Source organism: Bactrocera latifrons, unplaced genomic scaffold (assembly GCF_001853355.1).
Source record: "Bactrocera latifrons isolate USDA-ARS-PBARC rearing strain unplaced genomic scaffold, ASM185335v1 scaffold_106, whole genome shotgun sequence".
NCBI classification, from domain to species: domain Eukaryota; kingdom Metazoa; phylum Arthropoda; class Insecta; order Diptera; family Tephritidae; genus Bactrocera; species Bactrocera latifrons.
The window spans coordinates 1,084,212-1,103,292 of record NW_017534475.1 but is presented as its reverse complement, the minus strand read 5'-3'; the positions used below and the strand labels follow the sequence as shown (position 1 = coordinate 1,103,292).

General features: G+C 36.3%; 1 protein-coding gene across 2 annotated transcripts in view; it reads left to right on the top strand.

The window, feature by feature from the left end:
* Positions 1 to 13,106: 13,106 nt before the first annotated feature.
* The window catches only part of LOC108969825 (hemicentin-2), an 87,235-nt gene continuing 81,260 nt past the window's right edge, over positions 13,107 to 19,081 (top strand). For both annotated transcript variants that reach the window (XM_018934782.1, XM_018934772.1), the window contains exon 1: positions 13,107 to 15,054. In XM_018934782.1, the coding sequence (XP_018790327.1) occupies positions 14,973 to 15,054 (82 nt within the window). In that variant the 5' untranslated portion in view covers positions 13,107 to 14,972. The remainder of the gene's footprint in view (positions 15,055 to 19,081) is intronic.

The window sequence follows — 19,081 nt, the reverse complement described above, 5'->3', positions numbered from 1 at the left end:
CTAAATGCGCTCTCGAAATGAATTCGAAAATGCTCACTTCTGCGGCGGGTTATTTCAAAGTTTTCACTTCGTTGTTTATGTTTTCGTACGCTCAAAGCACAAAACTTGTGCAATTTCCAGCATTCTCGCGCAAAATCGCAATTGCCAAGAGCCGAGCTAATCTTGACTCGAATGCTGTATACATTTCTGCGACTTGCCATTTCATAGCGTTTTGTTTGCGTGCAAGTTGTTTAGTTTTTTGTTGTTGTTGTCGCATTGAAAACACTGTGCATTGTTGYTTGAAAGACTGAAAACACAATTAGGTAGGCTCGAGCGCACTAACGAAGACGTTCAAAGCGAGAGGTGCAAATTCCGGCTGTAAAGAAGCGAGCAATTGAGCTGCTCGGCGTTAAGTAAGAGAAGTGAAACTTCATGAATCTAAAATGCTGTAGTAACTGTTTTGAGAGTGTGTAAGGTAGATGAAAGAAATTAAGTTTTTATTGTCAGCACAAATAAGGGGTTAAACTCCGCTGAAGCAATTCGTTTGCAATGCAGCTGAAGCAAGCTGTTTATTATGTGTAATTTAATAGCTGAATCGACATAATACATGTGTTGAGATTATATAATAACTATTTTTTTTTTAATTCTATGTTGTTTTTAAATATTAAAATTTTGAAAACAGTTAGGCCGCTGGCAGATATTAGGTACGCGCCTCTACAGAAATTCGCAGAACWGCAGCGAAAGGGAATAGTTGTTCTACACTGAAGAAATTAATAGGCACCTTGGTCATATTTTGCGATCAGAAAATGCACTGCACTCACAAGTCAAGCAAAGTCACTGATTGATCCATATGAAGCTGTTTTGAACATTAAAACTCACCATTAATACACATTTTTTTAAATAAATAGACAAATTCTACAGATACTCCGAGTATCACGAAACGTTCTTTGCACAATTTATTTCACCTACAGAGCGTACCAAATCGTTCACTTAAGTGAACTCAAACCGTTAAATGCAATGTTTTTTTGTTATTAAAATATGAACAGGGAGAGTCATAAGTTCATATTTCTTCAAAAATTACCACCAATAAAGCATTATATATATAGCAATGATGAATGACTTGTTCGTGCCCAAATTGTAGAATGTTTCCAAGTATATGACACTACTTGCCACACAGCCAACGTAATAATSTATTTATTAGAGACAACTTTCGATGAGCGCATTAACTCGCTTCGTGGGTCACCAATATCATGCGTTTTAACACCGCTACACTACTTTTGGTTGGAGTTAAGTGAAGTCCTTTGTCTTCGCAGATAAGCGCCTTGTAACCGGATCTTCAGCCCATTAATGCTGACATACTGCAACCTCCGCACTAATTGCTGTCAAAAATGGCCAAAAAATTATGCTTTCGACTGGAATTTAATCGACTCAAGGCGGCGATCACTTGCGCGAAATCGTTAAGGCAAACCATTAACGTAAATTCTTGACCAAAGCATCTTTATTTTCACTTTGAAACCATATGTCTAAAAACCACCCTCTATAGTGTGACATGGACAAGGAACAAGGCAACTGAGAAACTCAGATACTGATAAATATATTTTGATTATATATATCGAAATTATTTGGTGCTATTGTAGCTGATCAACTGTGAGATTGGGCATCGATAATTGTTTGGTAAGGRAGACCGTGTTATTATTGCGCTTATTATCTACTTACATGTATGTGTAAGTCTGAACTTGTACAACAACCATGGGAGTTATATGAAAGGCTTTTGTATTGCTTGTTATAACCACGGACGCATATAATGGAAGATTAATTAAGGACGCCAGAAAGTTTGTTACTGCTGCTGGTGCTGGCGCTGCTGCCGAAAAGAAGGAAGGAGCTAAAAAGGAGTCCGAGAAAGGAGACGATGTGGGGTACGGTCTCTTCAAAAAGAAACAGCTCGAACTGAAGTACATACTACTTTGAACAAAAAAAGTAAGACTTCCTAATTTAAATTTTGTTTGGCATTACTGTCAGTGAAATCTGTGCCAAATGTCACATCAAAATAATARWTAGTGTTTAGTATACGCTTRTCTTTATGMAGTACATAAAATGCATTCGGGRTTTTCACTATGAGTGAAATTCTTCAACAAAGAAGTTCCATTAAATTTTGTTTGTGAAATCAAATATCTGTTGCCGAAACGTTCAGAATTTTGAAAAACGTTTCGGTGATAATTGTTTGTCAATCAGAGATCTTACTGGCATCGTTGGAATATCAGATCGTATCCTTTCGATGTCATGAAACGCATTACTACTGGCGTTGAGTCTTGGCTCTCCAGAAACAGGCGATCCATCGGTCGAATATCGTGGCAAAGATGAGCCAAAGCCATAAAATCACGTCTAAACAGTCAAAAATAAAAGTTATGTTGACCGTTTTCTTCGATTATTGAAGTGTGGTGTACTGCAACATCTTTTCGGCCGGCCAAACTGTCAACAAGGAATTCCATTTGAGTATTATGCGTCTTTTGCATTAWTTTTTCTTGAGTTCTATGGCATGGTTTTCAAGCAATATTATGCTGAAACCACCGTATTAGCCAGGTTTAGCTCCATGTGATTCCTGGCTTTTCAGCAAACATGAACRACCGCTCCTAGGAAACCATTTCAAATCAATTAAAGACATTAAACGTGARTCGCTACGAAGGCTACTGCGAAAATTGACTTTAACTACTGTTTCGAGGATTTGGAAAAACGTTGGCACAAATGTATTATTTTGRAAGGATTATTTTGAGTAGATGACAAGGTTTTTAATAATGAGTTTATAATTTTAAAATTATGAACAAAGTCTTGCTCTTTTTTGCTCATAGTAGTRTAGTGCGTATGAAGTTGGTAAACAAAGCGACACCTGCACCTSCTCAAGGCTTATGGTAGACGCAGGACTTATGGTAACTGGCACAAGCGTACCGTAAGAGGCAGTGAAGCAAGGGAAGGGCTCTTTAAAGTATACCAGCCAATTAGACAGCACTAAAGTACAGAATGCAGCAAAGGAGGACGAGGTATTGCGGGGCTAGTATGTGTTGTATGGCTAGTATGAGCGGGTATAGCTCTAGCTATGCGCTGGTATGCACAATGGAAATATAACACACTGGCAGCAAAAAAAAAACAGGAATCGAATTACAACTACAACACCACTAAACGGCTTGGTGATGACAGTGCCGTTAGTGGTTGTAGTACACCTTGTTGTTGCGGGTTTGTGCATGTTGTTTGCTTTTGTGCATTTTTTTGGTTAGTTCGTTTGTGTGTTTTGTATTTCGGCCAAGGAGCCCGACAGTGTTGTAGCGATAATTGCTATTGGATACTCACTTCTGCTCCATAACAGGCGTGTGTACTGCTGGGAATGAACAATGACTGTCACGCCTGAAAATATCCGAGAATTTGCTATTGCCTCTTGCATACCCGTTTTACATAGACACACACACACATTCATTTTCACTTGAAATGAGCTTGGCGTGCTGAGTGCGTGGCTCTTGTGGAATATGCAAGCATTCATGCAGTTTGCATATATGAAGAAGCTAATTGGATGCTCTTTTCGAAACTCTCTTCCGCACTCAGGCAATAATCTATGCGGAAATGTAAAACTTGCACCGGTCGTTGCTGCTGCTTATTGGAATTTGGCTTACTCACCGAAGAGGTTTTCAGTTTTTAGAAGTGCCCAATCCTTCTTTCGCACTACAGCCAGTTGTGAGGGCTGGCATGCTGCTTATGCGTTTAATTGCTTCAGGGAATTTCATTGTGCTATTTCAATTTATGAGTACTTTACTCTTACTCAACTCGTCTGCTTTACGCTTTCTCCATATAAATGCTATTAAAGATTAGAATCGAACGTTGGTCATTTAAGAAGATTTGCTTGTATGTTGGTATGGGAATGAAGTAAAATTAACACTAACAGCGGTACAGTAATGCCAAGGAATGTCACAAAATTTTTTGTGTAAAATTGAAGGATCCCACGAGAATTATGAAGTTTTTAAGCTCTGAATTTTGGTAAATTGGAAAATAGAGTATTCTTTTAGTCAGACCTACTACATAATTGATATTCAGAGATTTTTTTTTTTTTTTTTTTGTTTTAACTATCGAAAGTAAAAAATAAAAATGTGAAATTTGTGATGATCGCATACATCCCATACAATGGTTGAAGAATTCAAAAATATTCATCGCACGAGTGGCAACACTTTATCCTGGAATGTCACAACTCCGAGATCGACTTGAATCGAATTGTCAACGTGTGTATGCCGCTTTTCTTTGTCAGAAGGTGAAAGTTGAGTCTGTGTAAATTTCATACATAAAATCATTTTAAATTCAAGTGGGAAGATTTGGCTTACTTCTGGCATTAAGAGTGCTAAAAAAATATTGGTTATATCATTTTCGTACAGTCAAATTAATTTAGTACTTAAAAATTAGAAACGCAGTTATGCCATTTTAGCAATGCACACAACCAAATTTATAGTATGGACACCAACCGGCAGAGTTAAATTTCTAGTTGCAATGAACTCCTGTACGAAGAGGCTACTACTACTCCATTTCATTAGTATGTGGAAAGCTTTAATACCGGTTCTTTTTAACATATACAATACTCAGGCTTTTTGAAGATCCTATAATCTGTCTATCACAGATCGAAAATTTTTAAAAAATACACTCGGCGATGGTTTTCTTATGATCTTAGATATAGAGCAGAATCAAGCTGAATGAGTTTGCCATTCAGATGTCACGGCAAGCATATGCCCAATTGGTATTTCTCAAAGAGAATGAAGCAATGCTTAAAGATGTCGAAATAAAAGGCTTTTTAATTGGTATCTTCATGTTTCACTAATAAAACTATCGAGTGTCTATGCAATTTTACTCAGTAGAATACGCGTGTAATAGCCCCACAATTAAGCAACCCAGTTTCTCATAGACAATAAATTGCTTCATGCCTAAATAGAGTGAGTAATTGGATTCGAGTGGTCCAAAGTGTAAGCCAGAAGAAAAAAATCCACAATTATAATAGAAAAAAAAAAATAGAAGAAACAAAGTGGAAGACAGTAAACGCACACATGTGTGAGCAAGTAAGAAATTAGCAACGTAACTCAATTATTTTCTACTTTCCCCAGTAAGCACTAAAGCTTAACTGACTCACACATACTCACTCACACGTGACTTTAAACTTAAAAACTGAAGCAAAGCAAAATCTGCTTAATTGAAATGAAGAACTGGCAAGTGCAAGGAGAGGGATTTTGCAAGAAGGCGCTGTCACTTCCCAATGTTGAACTCAATATAAAGTGAATTTAAATATTTTTAACTTATTTAAAACAAGCAGTGCCAGTGAAAGTAATTTTTATAATACGCACTTCGTTTTCATCTATGCGTTCACTTCAGTTGCGCATAAGCTCTGGCATTTACATACACCAATATGCACGAGCGCGTGTGTATATATGTGCATGTGTGCGTGTCGTTGCTTTGACGTTGTACATTTGGCGCTATTTTTTTTACTTTATGCTCGCTAATTTTCCACCGCTACGCTTTTCATTTCGCATATTTTTCACTCACATCTTCGGTGTACAGTGGCATAAACAGCGTAAAGTATTGCTTAAATAATTGTGAATGCGCTAGAGAACCATTTGAAAATCGTATTTGAGTATTTTTTTTTTATTTTTTATTTTTGTGTTTTTTGAAAGGTTGAAACGTAGAAATTTCAACGAAGAGAAAGCTCAATAATTAAAAATAAAAAGTTTGTTTGAAAAATAGGATTTTGTTTTTCGATTTTAAGTCGAAATAAGGTTTCCAGCTTCATATAAAAAATAAAAAATACAATGTGAAATTAGGACATAAGAAGGCAAATTTACACCAAATTTTGTAAAAGAAAAAATTTTTGTATAAAACCAGAATAGAAAACTCAAAAACTTATTTTTTTGAATTTTTGAAAAAAAAATTTAATTTATGTGAAAAATATGAAAAAGTTTTACAAACAAAAACTCTACATCTACGTCTATATTGTCCGTATCTACAATAATGTCATATAACTTTTTTCTGTAAGACTCGTAGTTTTTCCTGAAATCTAGACAAACCGTTTTCAACCCTTGAAAAATCAGCCAAGTGCCTCACATTCCTTTTCTCGACCGCATATCGACAGTAAATTACTATTTTCATAATTTTTGCTACTTGATCCCACATATCCATTGGACTCTTTCCTGTAGCATAAAAGCTACCATATAACGATTTGCTAGAATACTGATTATTTTTGTAATTATATAAAGCATTCTAAAAACTATGTTGAAAATCATTTTTATGAGAATGTTGATCTGATGTCATCTCAAAGTCATTTGGTTATTATTGCTAGTGGTCATAGCTAAAACTGTGGTTTAATTGCAATAAAGTGCCTGATTGATTAATATTTTCAGGGAGCCCAGTTTTTCCGCCTTCCCAGCTTTCTCCTCGAAAAAAGGAATGGTTTCTTTTCCAAGTTCAGTGATCCGAGTTGGTTCAAAACTGTAGTTTGAAAACAAAAAAAAAATATATATATATATATATCATGGCATATATTCTATACTCGTGGCCTTGATACTAATTGCATCTGAATTATTAAAGAAAATGTTCTAATTTCTAATTCTCATACATACACATATTATAAACGCTCTCAGAATTTTAAATTTCACATTACCCCTTCTTTTCCTATGAATAATATAAATTTGAGGCAAATGTTACTCATACGCACCGCCACACTGTATGCTACATAACTTTCACATTTTCGTATCACATGAAAATGTTAAATTTACAAATTTTCCTTAGCACATGCAATTTGAAGAAAATTGCAATGCATATTTTACCCAACACCGGCCACTGTCGTCCGTTGTCGCCTTTGTCATCACTTCTACTGTTGCGCATTTCATAAATTTTGCATATGCTTGCATTATCTTGACAGCGGTGAATGTCAACTGCATAAATTCAGGCGCATTAATGTCACCGCCACTGAAACCAGTGGCCTAGTTTCTAGCCGCACCGCCAACGTGGTGGAGCGTAGAAGCCATTTAGGCGAGCTAGTGAAAGCGAGGCAACTGCTTTGCATACGCTATGCCCCGTACGCCATATCAATATGCTGCCGCCAAGTAATGCAGCGATGAATATATATTATATGTATATCTCTATGTATGAGTGTGGGTGAGTGAACCAGCTTTCATAGAAATATTGGGGTGAGTGTGTGTGTCCGGGCAACCTATTTGACGTGCCGTGACATTTCTGCCAACATCACAGCGCAGCATAGAAGATATAGCTGCCATTGCCCTGATTTCAGCGCTGAGCGCAAACGTAAATATGAACGCAAACACACAAGTAAACTGAGGAATTATTCAATATGTACTGTGTATACATATATGTGCATGGATGTACGCGCTTAGAGGAAGAGCAACGCGTCCAAATCACATTAAATATGAATATGTTCGCAGATCTGCTAGTATGAGTTTGCTGCGCTGCCGATGTGGCGAATGCATTGTTGGCGCTTCACTTTTCATTCGTTCGCTCAATCACAGCTCAACTAACTAACTGTCTGTCTGCCCGGCTGCCTTTTGGCGCCGGATGTCGACTGCTGTGACTGTTGCAACAACCAAGCGACCGTTGCTCTGAAATTAAAGAATATAGAACCTTCTTTGTTGTAGTTGTTGTTGTTATTGCTGTTATTATCACGCTTGTTATGGCGGAGATGGCACCACCAGCACGTGGTGCATAAGGTGGAGCTTTAAATTGGCGCTTCGCCTCTGCTCAAATGTAATCAAGCGTATATTGTTATTCTGACCCACAAATTTTGAATGAGTAATTCTCTTCTGAATAAATAATAAAGTCATTGTGCGCCCTTATGCACATATGTATGTATATACTATATAAGTCAAAATCTGTGGTTGTGTAAATGTATGTGTACGTTTGTTTTGTTGCGAGGCGAAATCTTTTTAAGTGTATATTCAAACTTTCAGCTTATATATGCTAATGTTAACTAAATGTCGCGTATATTTGTTTATTTTATACTGGCGGGTGGTTTGCACTAAAATTAGGTTTTGAACCTGTTTATGCATATTTAAATGCAAATTAATTCTTTTGACATTTCAGCGCTTGCACGAAAATCGTAATTTAAGCACTAATTTGGTGTTTAAAAAATGTTTTTTTTTTCATAAAAAGGAGATAAATATGGACTCACCTGCTAGTTTCTACAGTGTTCCTTCTTTGTTTTTACGTTTAAAAATATTTGTTAACTTGTGGTTAAGAAGAAACATTCCGACGATCGCAGTTAGCTGTAGCGTTAAATTTAACTTAATTTTTTATTAATAATTGAAAATTTGTTATAATTTTTGTTGCCTCAGCCGAAATCTTTATATGTGCGAGAATGCTTATACTCTCACATTGTTCTTAATTTAAGTAATTCAGCATAAAAAGTTCTTCTCCCTAAATGATACCAATTATCGCTGTAATTTTAAAAGAATATGCTTCAAATCCATAAAATCTACTTACACGCATATTATAATCGCCTTTAGGCTTTTCGATTTCATATTATCCCTTCTTTTTGTATGAGTAATTAATTGGAGGCAAATGTTACTCATACGCCTCGGCACACTGTAGGGTAGCTTACACAGTCTGGTATAACAAAAGTGAACGTAAAATAAATTTGGCATGTTATATCGCTACATTATTGCTTACATCTATGCAGATTTTAAGGTGAACAATAATTTCCAGTATTCTGAATGAGTTAGTGTTATTTGGGCACAAATAAAGAGAAGTGAAATTTTTTTGTCGTTTTAGCAAAACAAATAATGCTTTTTAAAACGCATAAAAATAATTTTTTATATGATACTAGAGTATATTTCAACCTCTCCATTTAACACAAACATATACAGAAATTTGTTCAGTCAAAATGTCATACAATGCGTATGAGTAACATGTTATAATTATAATAAAGAGTATATTAACTTCAAATCTTGGCTATAGCATTATGTTTGGGAACGTCATTTCACTAAAAAATCAAAAATTCAGCTAGAATTATTATTTGTACAGCAAAAAATTACCACCAATATGAGCTGCTAACGCTTTCTGCATATACATAGATTTTGAAGAATAAATAAATAAAATAAATTTTAAAATTACGTGCACAGTCTTACTATTTTCAGGTCATAGTAGTACATTAAATAAAGTTTCACATTTCAATAAAATCCATTCATTTTTATTTGTAAAGCCGTTTTAGGCTTCGAAGAGCATGAACAAACAAAGCAGTTTACAAATTCAAAAATAAACTAATATGCACATGAAATATATACTCTCAAAGTGAAATAGTACATAAAAATGCGTCAAGAACCCACAACCGCAGACCATTGCAAACTGTACCATGAAAATGTTTCTCGGCTGTCAAACTTCCATTTACTCTACTGCCAACTTCTGTGGTTGTGTTATGTTCAAGAAGAATTTTAACACAGCTATTTGAGTTTCAACTTTTTGACACTTCCGAAGCGCATGCATACCTAGACAACACAATTTGGAAAGCAAAACTGGTAGATAGATTCCCTAGCCGATTAAGGGTAACTAATGTGGTGAATCCTTAAAGAGATCTCACGCAAACCGCTGTGCCAGCCGGGTATGTTACCTAAAACACTTATATAATGTATCATAAGATCTTTACAAAGCGACAAAGCGCTCAAGCTATTATATAATAGTTGAGATGGCTAAAGACCGGAGATGTCTCAAGAAAGTTCCGACAAGAGTTTTTGCCTTGAACTGATAAATATTGATGCTGTCAATTGGACCAGAACCACTGCAATTGCGCCAAGATTAACTTTTTTAAAAGCAAGCAGTTCAGAAGACCTCCTACGTTCTACTCTAGGCCAAGAGCCCAAGTCCAAGTTTATCATATGTAGGTTTGTCTTGGAAATATTATAATGTTTTTTGACAAAATCGCATTTCTCTGAAGTAGTTTAGCTTGTCTGAATCGCGTTATTTTTTCACTGGGTGTGTATAAATTTACTAGTTTACCTCAAAAATGCGCTTAGAACTCAACCTTCAAAATTCTAACCATCAATTTTCTCTACATGCCCGCGTCACTCTTCCAAGGAATTTAAATTTTTACAGTATTTAATTAAAACATTCGGAAACACACATAAATTCAAGTGAGATCCGCACGTGTGCAAGCGTTTATGCGAGACTTTTGGCAAAGTATCTGCACAGCAATTCTAAATATGAACTGCCGTCACACACACACACACGCACATACGGCGAAAACTGTCATTTCACTACACACTTCACTATGCATAAAATATAAATATTTTCATGTTGTACGAGTGTGTGAATGTATGAGCTTAAAGGCGATAAAATTGCCTGTGCTTGTTTTCGATTATCACTTGCTTTCGGTCTGAGTGTTACTTACTTACACGCACGCTGCTCCCTGATACCCGCCAGTGGCACATTGCTGCGTATACCCAGAGCGTAAACTGTTGACATCCTTTTGTCGTCTTACACTGCTACTGTTGTTGCTGTAGTTTATGTTTGCGAAGCCTACGCTCGGTAAATATACACATTGCAGCCTATGGAGTTAGAGGCGAACGCTTTTGAAATTCCACATTTTCCCCAGAGCAATACGTGTACGCGTTTATATGTGTTTGTGTGTACTTATATACATATATTCAGCCGCTCGCACCGCAGGCTTGCTTTGTTCGTCGACTTCCCCGGGGAAATTTATCTTAATGTTATTTCAAAACTTTCACTTGTAGAATTATTTCGTCTTTACTTAAACGAAAGTTGACACAACTAAAGACATTACACAACAGATTACGTGTCCGTATGAATAAGCGCAATTTCCAACTGACATATCTGTGTGTGCTGAGTTGCTTTGTTTGCGTGTGTGCCGCGTGCATCGTCTGTCGGCTAACGTGGCTTCCGGTTGCGAAAATTTGTTTTAGTACAAGGTAAAGCCAATTGTTATTACGTTGTTCATGTTTGTTTGCATTCTTGTTGTTTTTGTAATATTTTTTTTATTTATTATTTTTATTATTTTTTTTTTTGGTGGAAAAATGGACTAAAAAATTGGTTAGGAGGGTATATCATGTGCAAATTAAAATAAGTGGGGAAGTGCTAAGTTCGTGTATAATTGAGCATTTCATACTGATGCAAATTGCAGGAATTAAAGCCAGGAAAGTACCAGCAGGCACATAAGAACTGTTAGCTAATTGGGTTTAGGACGAGTTCTCACTCGCTTTTCTACATTCTAAGCGCAAATATGCGCCGTTATAAGAAAAAACTGGCTCTCGCAAATTTATTAAGATAAGTCATATATTGGCAGCTATATGCTTTATGTTCGCTGCGCTAATTTGGTTTTTGTAGCTTTAGTGGTTTGGAAGATATGTATATTAAACTTGTTAGAGGGCGGGTACTAAGTTTCATCAAGTTATCTCTATATTACTCACGCATCCGACAGCCACCCAGATTTCAACATTCTGATCATTTTATAACCCTATATCTAGCTCGATTAGTTTTAGGCGATATTTCAGATATCAATTTAAAATTATATTATGCTATTTTTCAATATATAACCTACCGTATCACAAAAAAAGTTGTTCTTAAATTTCTCTCTAGTTGTTCTCTTTGAAAGCAAAAGTTTCGGCTGAAGTTATTTAGCCTTTTTGCTTAGAATGAAAAGATAGACGTTCGTTAAGGTTTGCCTCGCGACCTAAAGGCGTTCAGCCCTCAATCATATGCATTCCCTCTTAAATTCCATAAATTTAGTTAACGCTATTGAGGTGATGTGGTCGCTGTTCAGATGCAGCGTCTACGAATACAAATGACGGGATTTTGACTAGGACTTGACTATGTTGGTTTACGGTTTTGTCAGTGTGTTCAAGTAGGATTGCCATTTTAACAACTCACGTTCTAGTTTGATAAAACCTTTGGAGATTGTAAAAAATTATTACGTAAATTCACGTTCACTGAAAAATTTTCAATTTAAGTTCACCGAAAAAGCATCTCCTCAAATAAGTCCATTTCTGGCATAATGATTTCTTCAACAATTGTGGCTATTTGAGAGGATTTTTAAATGCAACAAGATACCGAAAAGTATAGGTTATTTTCTCTAATAGACCAGCAGTGCTGGAGGATCTCGAAAACAGCATTCAGCGCACTATAGTCGAAAGTTCAGTCGAAATGTGGCGCCAGTTCAGGGAAGATTTTGGTATACTTATATATTTATATGGATTCAAGGGCCTTATACCAGTGATGCTGGATTGCATCAGATGCTCTATGATTCTCGATACCACGTCGCACTATTGATAGTTTACATAGGAGGCTATGTCCATGTTGGACAGGTGCTACTTTAGCCTTTGGTGCACAGTGTGAAAAGTCATTATATCTTATCAAAATTTAATTATTACCAAAATTATATTAATTTAATTATTAGCAATATTATATTTATGTTGTTATTAGAAATGTTCAAAGTTTCAAAAATCTACATCATCGCCAAATAAAATACGTATTTGTTTTCAATCAAAGGAAGAACCGAATTTTTGCGAAAAGCATCTCACACGTTTATTGCAAGTGTCCTCCTGCCTTGCATTTCTTATTTTTCTTCACTTTGCATTTGACATTATTGAAATAAGAATCTCCGCTCAGAAACCATCTAACATTTTAATGATACCCTTAGCGAGTGAATGCGAAGAGTAAATAATTCATGCAGATTTATTGCCAAGCACTTTTTTTTATTTTTAAATATGTCCCAATAGAGCAAATATAATATATACACAACGAAAAATCTCTCAACCAGCTGCATTTTTTACGTTTAATATGATCCAAGTACTTACCACCTGACTAGCTCTAACAATAAATCACAAAATATAGAGACAAAAAAGCATAAACAAACAATATTCATGATTTACATAGATAGTCAAGGCCAGGGCTTAATCAATCATAGGAATCCTTAAGGACAGCCAAGTAAATAGGCAAGGAAATCCTGTTTGCTTAGCTCAACAAAAGCACAACCATTTATTATTAAACAAACACTTATTGTTTATTCTTACCTCACCGTTGAACTGAAGCTAACATTTTGTTTTTTCCTTTCTCTTCACTCACACACTTTCTTTGCAGATAAATTCGGCGAACAAATAAGCAAATGAACCATAACAATAAATCGCAAGTCCTTTGAGAGAATGCTAACACGATAAAACGGCAGGCATAGTGCCATTGTAGTGGTGCGAAAGTGAACGGGGAGAGTGGACAGCTTAGACAGCTGAGCAAATACAAATAAGAGACGCAAACGTAACGGTAACGCAGCCAAGCGGCAAAAAAGGCGCAAGCAATGCTGGATGACCGAACAATTCAAAAGTAGAAAAGTGGTGTGGCCGTGTGAAGTGCACAAAAATATAAATAAATTGTGAAGTGAGTGCAGACGGAGACACAAGCATATACACAACTATATATGCATGTGTAAGCATGCAACGACAGGCTAATCCGCCAGGACCAAGAGAAATTTATCGATAATCGCGGCAAGAACTCCTACATTAGCTACGCAAATGAACGGAAAAGTCCAAAGTGTGCAATGAAATACCAAAAAACAATAAGTAACAACTACAACAACAATAAAGAAAACAAAATTTGAACTAACACACACTAAAACAAAAGTAAAGCGGACCATCGAACAAAAGTAGTGCAAAACAGCAAGCAGCAAAGTATATAAATACATAGCAACAACACTTGAACGCACCAACGAACACGTAGGCCATAAAAGTGCCGAAGTGGCAAAGTGGCAGTCAAGCTATGAGCAGCGCGCAATAAAACTTGAAGTCAGTTTATTTGTGCGCCTATTGGCGCAATCGACAAAAAAGCAGCGGTGCGTGTGGAAGCTAAACTGACGCTTGCGAACTGTCGTACACACACACACACACACACGCGAACATTGCTCAAAAGCAAAGTGAGTCAAGCGCACTGAAGTGCCACTGAAAATTCATAAAACATAAAACAGTCGTAAAGCAGGCCGTCTACAAGCGGCGCGCAGGTCTTACGACCCATTCATTCGTCGGTTCAATAAAACTGTGCAATATAATTTTATACAAATATCTTGTTATTGTTTCAGTTTTTATGGCATATTATTTATGTTCTGTAGATTCGGCATTTTCGAAGAGGAAGTGACATAAATAGACTGTGCAGAAATAAAATGTACTTAAATAAAATATATGCACACACATGCACACAAATAAGTAAAATGTAACAAAACGGCATTGTGCCGACGTGAAAACTATTGAAACTGACAGTGGCGGCATGCTAGTCATAAGAAAGGCTGACAGCCATCATAATAATTACTTTCACACTAGCAACAAAAACAAAAGTAATAATAACAATAATAACAGCAACAAAAATAGTGGTGGTAGTAGCAAAACTAACAACAAAAACTGTAATTTTAATAAGAATCACAACAACAAAGCGCTGCTAACCTCACTGCCGTCAGTGCTTGGAATTTGTGGCAGCTATTGTTGCAACAGCAGCCTGGTCTGGCAGTTGGTGGCACACAGTTGGTGAGCAGCAACGCAGTGCAATGAACTAAGGTGCGGGGAGTTGACGCCGTTTTCGTGTGAATAGACAAGAGTTTAGTGCATAAATCCGCAATGCGAATACAGCCAGTCTCACCACCAACAACAACAACAACGACAACTATGTGCATTACACAAACACAAGTGAGTGAGTGCAACAGCGGCGTAAAGTAGAAAGACGAAGTAAGCCGAAAAAGACACATACAAATACCAATACATATTTACAAGTAATTCAAAGGTGCCCAGCAACGTTATAGCAGAGCGTTAGCTGCGCGACAGCGTCCATTATAAAAACAAAAAAAAAATTTCGAAGTTGTGCATCCCGTGAATCGCGTGTATCCTTAGGCGCCCCAGCAGCGTGCTATTGAGCAGCGGCAGCAACCACCGCATTTACTAACGCACACACACACATAGACCGGCAGAGCCAGCCCGACAGCCAGCATGCATTCACGCCAGCCAGACGTGCGCGCGCCAATGTGGCAACAGCTGCTACCAGCTGTCATTTTCTCGCTGCTTAGCATAGGTAAGTGAAAAGTGCATGTTGAATACATTAATAAATACATAATTTGCAGAACTAAGGCGCAAAGAAATAAACTTTTAGCGCCAGCGCAACTTGAATGACATTTAAATTGCTTACAGCCTCAAACATCCAACCACACCCTCACACACACACACAAGTGTGGCAATTTGCCACCGTTGTTGCTGAAATGACGACGGCGAACTGCGCGTGCTATTTATCTTCTGTTGTAGAAGTGAAAAAAGTCCATAAATTAGCGCATACTTTCGAAGCGCTCATATATATTTATATGTGTGTGCAATGAAGCTGTCAGTTTAGCTAGCTGAAAGAGCACCTGATTTTTAAGACAACTGCTCTTGTTATTGCAACAAACTCACGCTATGTTCACATTGCATTGTGAATTATGCGCAACGCCTGTCATTGGCTGGAGAATTAATTAAAATGTGACTGCAAAAGATATCTAAAAAGCTCTCTGAAAAATGTTTCTATAATATGGGTGAACAAAACCTTCAGGTCAAATTAGCCACATATATATTTGAAAGGTTTTAGAAATTACTTTTGATATTGAGCACGAGATCCGAAGCGTAATTCACCGCAAGCGGTCGTTTGGATGACTATCGAATGTGCTCCAGAGTAAAATGATGCAGTCACATTTCATCAATAGTCACTTAGAGGTATAGACGAGAAATTTCAAAATACAATTAAAGGGATCTAATTACTAATCATTAACTAACTTTGCGAAGAGCTTTAGAAGTCACAAATATTAGTGAATTCTTTTGATATCCTTAAAATATTAGCCTTATCTTTCAACCACATTCTGCAGTGATCAAAAACCATTGTTGAATTTTTTTCTGCTTTTGCCAGTAATAGCTTCCTTTAAACGTACACTGAGTTCGTCGCCATCGGTGGCCATACAGCTGGTCCGCAAAAACATTTGAAAAAGAGTAAAAGGTGAAGTGAATGCTCAAGTATGCCTAAACACACCAAACTTAGAATTAAGTACTATTCTGAACTGACAATATCAAATTATTTGCTACTAATCATTAACGTAATAAACTTTATCTTTAGAACATAGAATTTCCTACAAAACTTCTGAAACGAAATATTTTTTCAAGCAGCGAAAATTGAATTGTTTCATCATGCAAAAATAGAAGACTTTAAGGTGGTGGACCTTTGCGTTATAAGATAAGATGAGCTGATACTTAAAGAAACTTTCTCAGAGGTCTCGAACAACCTATTGTATTTTTGCGAGTACCAGACGAACAAAAAGTATACATGTTTTTTCACCCACCCTAATCTATAAGTTTTCTGTTGAAATCTGAAAGCTAACACTGATAGTTTTCTAACACATTTTCGCTAAAGGCAACTCAGGAACTTCTAGTATTTGGGTAGTTGAATGAATTGGACAAATGAAGCGGCACTGACCTACTTGGTGTCTAAACAGACAATTTTTGAAAACAAAAAAAATATTTTATAATTATTAAATTATATTATTTATTTTTAAATTATAAAATAATTTTTTTTTAATTTTTAGGCTATATTTATACGCAGCACATTTGAAGAAAAAAGTTAATTTTTTTTTTAAATTATACTTGTTAATTGGTAAAGAGGTTTTGCACTGCTGATTGATTCTGGCCTTCTCTGCAAATGAAACAGTAAAAGAGATTGATTATAGAATTACATACAGCCAAAGAAAAAATTAAGAATGGACAAATTGACGGCATTTAAAAAAAGCCTGAAATTTTAGACAAATTTTCGCAATTTTTTGCATGTCAAAATCTGTTTTTCGTAGAACTGATAGAACTGAGTGTGTAACATTTAGTAGGCTGTATATCAAAAACTATTTGAAATGCCGATTTGAAATTTTTGTATGTTATTATTAATAGTATATCCTGTCGAAATGTGGAAAACATAAATTTTATTGGCAATTTTAGATTAAGTATGCACCTTAAAATATGCAAACTGGAAACTGGAACTACCGTCTTTTTTTTTTTTGTTTTTTTTTTTTTTTTTTTTTTTGTTTTTTTGTATAACTCTTTTCCCGATCTTGATTAAACAAAGTACTCACAGCTAAAATATTTCGGTCAGACAAACTTTCTGTCGCTAAGAAACGACCTTAAATTAGCCCTCGCTATATTTAACATATATACTACTTAACTAAATTGAAAGGCGAATTTTGTCCATTTCGACTTCTTTAAAGAAACTTATACTGATGCCAACAAGTTTAGCAGTCATCATAACACTTGGAAAAATCCGCCGCCGTGACGACCATCAGAGCCTTCTTCGATTCCGCTTTTATATCCTCAATTGAGTCTAAACAGTGAATTTGCTGAATAGATATAGATAGAAGAAGAAGAGAACTATTTTCTATTTGAAAAATTATTCATTAAATATTTCCTTTACTTTTCGTCAAGTTTAAAATGCCTGCGCTTAAAACAAATAAATAAAAGAAACCAAAATTTTTGAGGAATTTCTTATTGAATTTATTATGCGGTCATCGCTTGCCGGTTTGAAAGAAAAACAAAAATATTTCATTGTTAAGAAAAATGACTGCAGTTTGTATGCCCTTTATGGCAATTTAAGCCACTTGTAGCAATAAAATAAATTTTCGCTGACTAATATAAACTTTAAACGACTATTTATAACTGCTATAAATATTGATTTAATGCGTAGGAAAATGAAGGGATGTCTGAAGTAAAATTTATTTTATTAACGCAGCAAAGCATATTAAAGTGCATAAATTAGGGCAGCGTAAGCCAGGCGCGCATTTGTAGCTACAAATTGGGCAAATATCAAATATGCACCCAAATGTCTATTTATGATAATTGCCGCAAATAGCAGCGAACACCGCTTTCAGCGCAATGAAAGTCACTTCAGCTGCCTGTGAGTGTGTGCTGGTATGTGTGGGAAACAATGGCTACAGTTCAATTGACTCCAATTTATGCATACCGTCGCCGAAGTGTGTACACATGTGCAACAATACTGTTACATTTCGCCATGAATGTAGACTCAAATAGACGTATGCACACACATATGCAGAAATTATTGCTGTCTCTGCTAGGCGCTGGAACAAAAAACACCTAATAGCGCACGGTAATGGACAGTGTGGCACTAATTGCGTTGCTTCGATGGCCTAAACGTTTGCACACACTCACATACAAATGCATGCAAGCAACCAAAGTGTAATGCCAAAATGCTTGTTTTACAACAAGTGACGCATTGTGAAATGCTAAATTGTGCACATTGTCGAGATTTATTGCGCCGGACAAGCGAAAGCCGAGCTGAGCTAAGCGGACGGCAGGCGCGTACCCAGTGCGGTGCATGCAAGTGCTGCTAGCGTCAACAACAAAGACCGGAAAATGCTGTGCGCACATAACCTTTGGCATGCCAACGTTTTTCACAATACATAGCGCTTTCTGTTGAAACTGTTTTATGGGCTGTGAAGTGTCGCAAACGTGAATTGAGCGAGTGGAGCGTAAGTGGTAGGGGGGGGGGGGTGGCGAAAAACTGAATGTGACATAAAAATTTTATGCATGTTCTTGCTAAGGCGACAGTTGTGACGCTGTGAACGCTATATTAGAAGTCAGTTTTACTTTTCACATTCATTTAAAAGTCACTCATACGCCCCGTTGGGCCAATATTTCATTTTATTAAAGCGCTGTGCCTTTGGCGGTGTTTTCGGCCTAAGCCAGAGGTGAAGTTTATTGAAGCAGTTAGATCACATAAATTGTGCTTCCTTCTTTTGTAATTAATGCTATTAAAATTCATATTTATTGCTAATTAAATTGTTTATGAAACCAGCAAGGTTTGCTTAAATTTGCAGGAATGTGATTTTCGGCATGGTTTTCAAACGAAAAACCGTTTACGTTTTAAATAAAAATAATTGAGAATCAATTTTTTGTACTCATAACCTCATTTTATACTTATGTTATAAGCTATAAAGTAAAAATTGCCGGAACTAACGGCTTTCGCACAAGTTTTCACCTAAAAAATGCCTCAGATAAGAACGAAGTCTTCAAATTTGATTAATTAA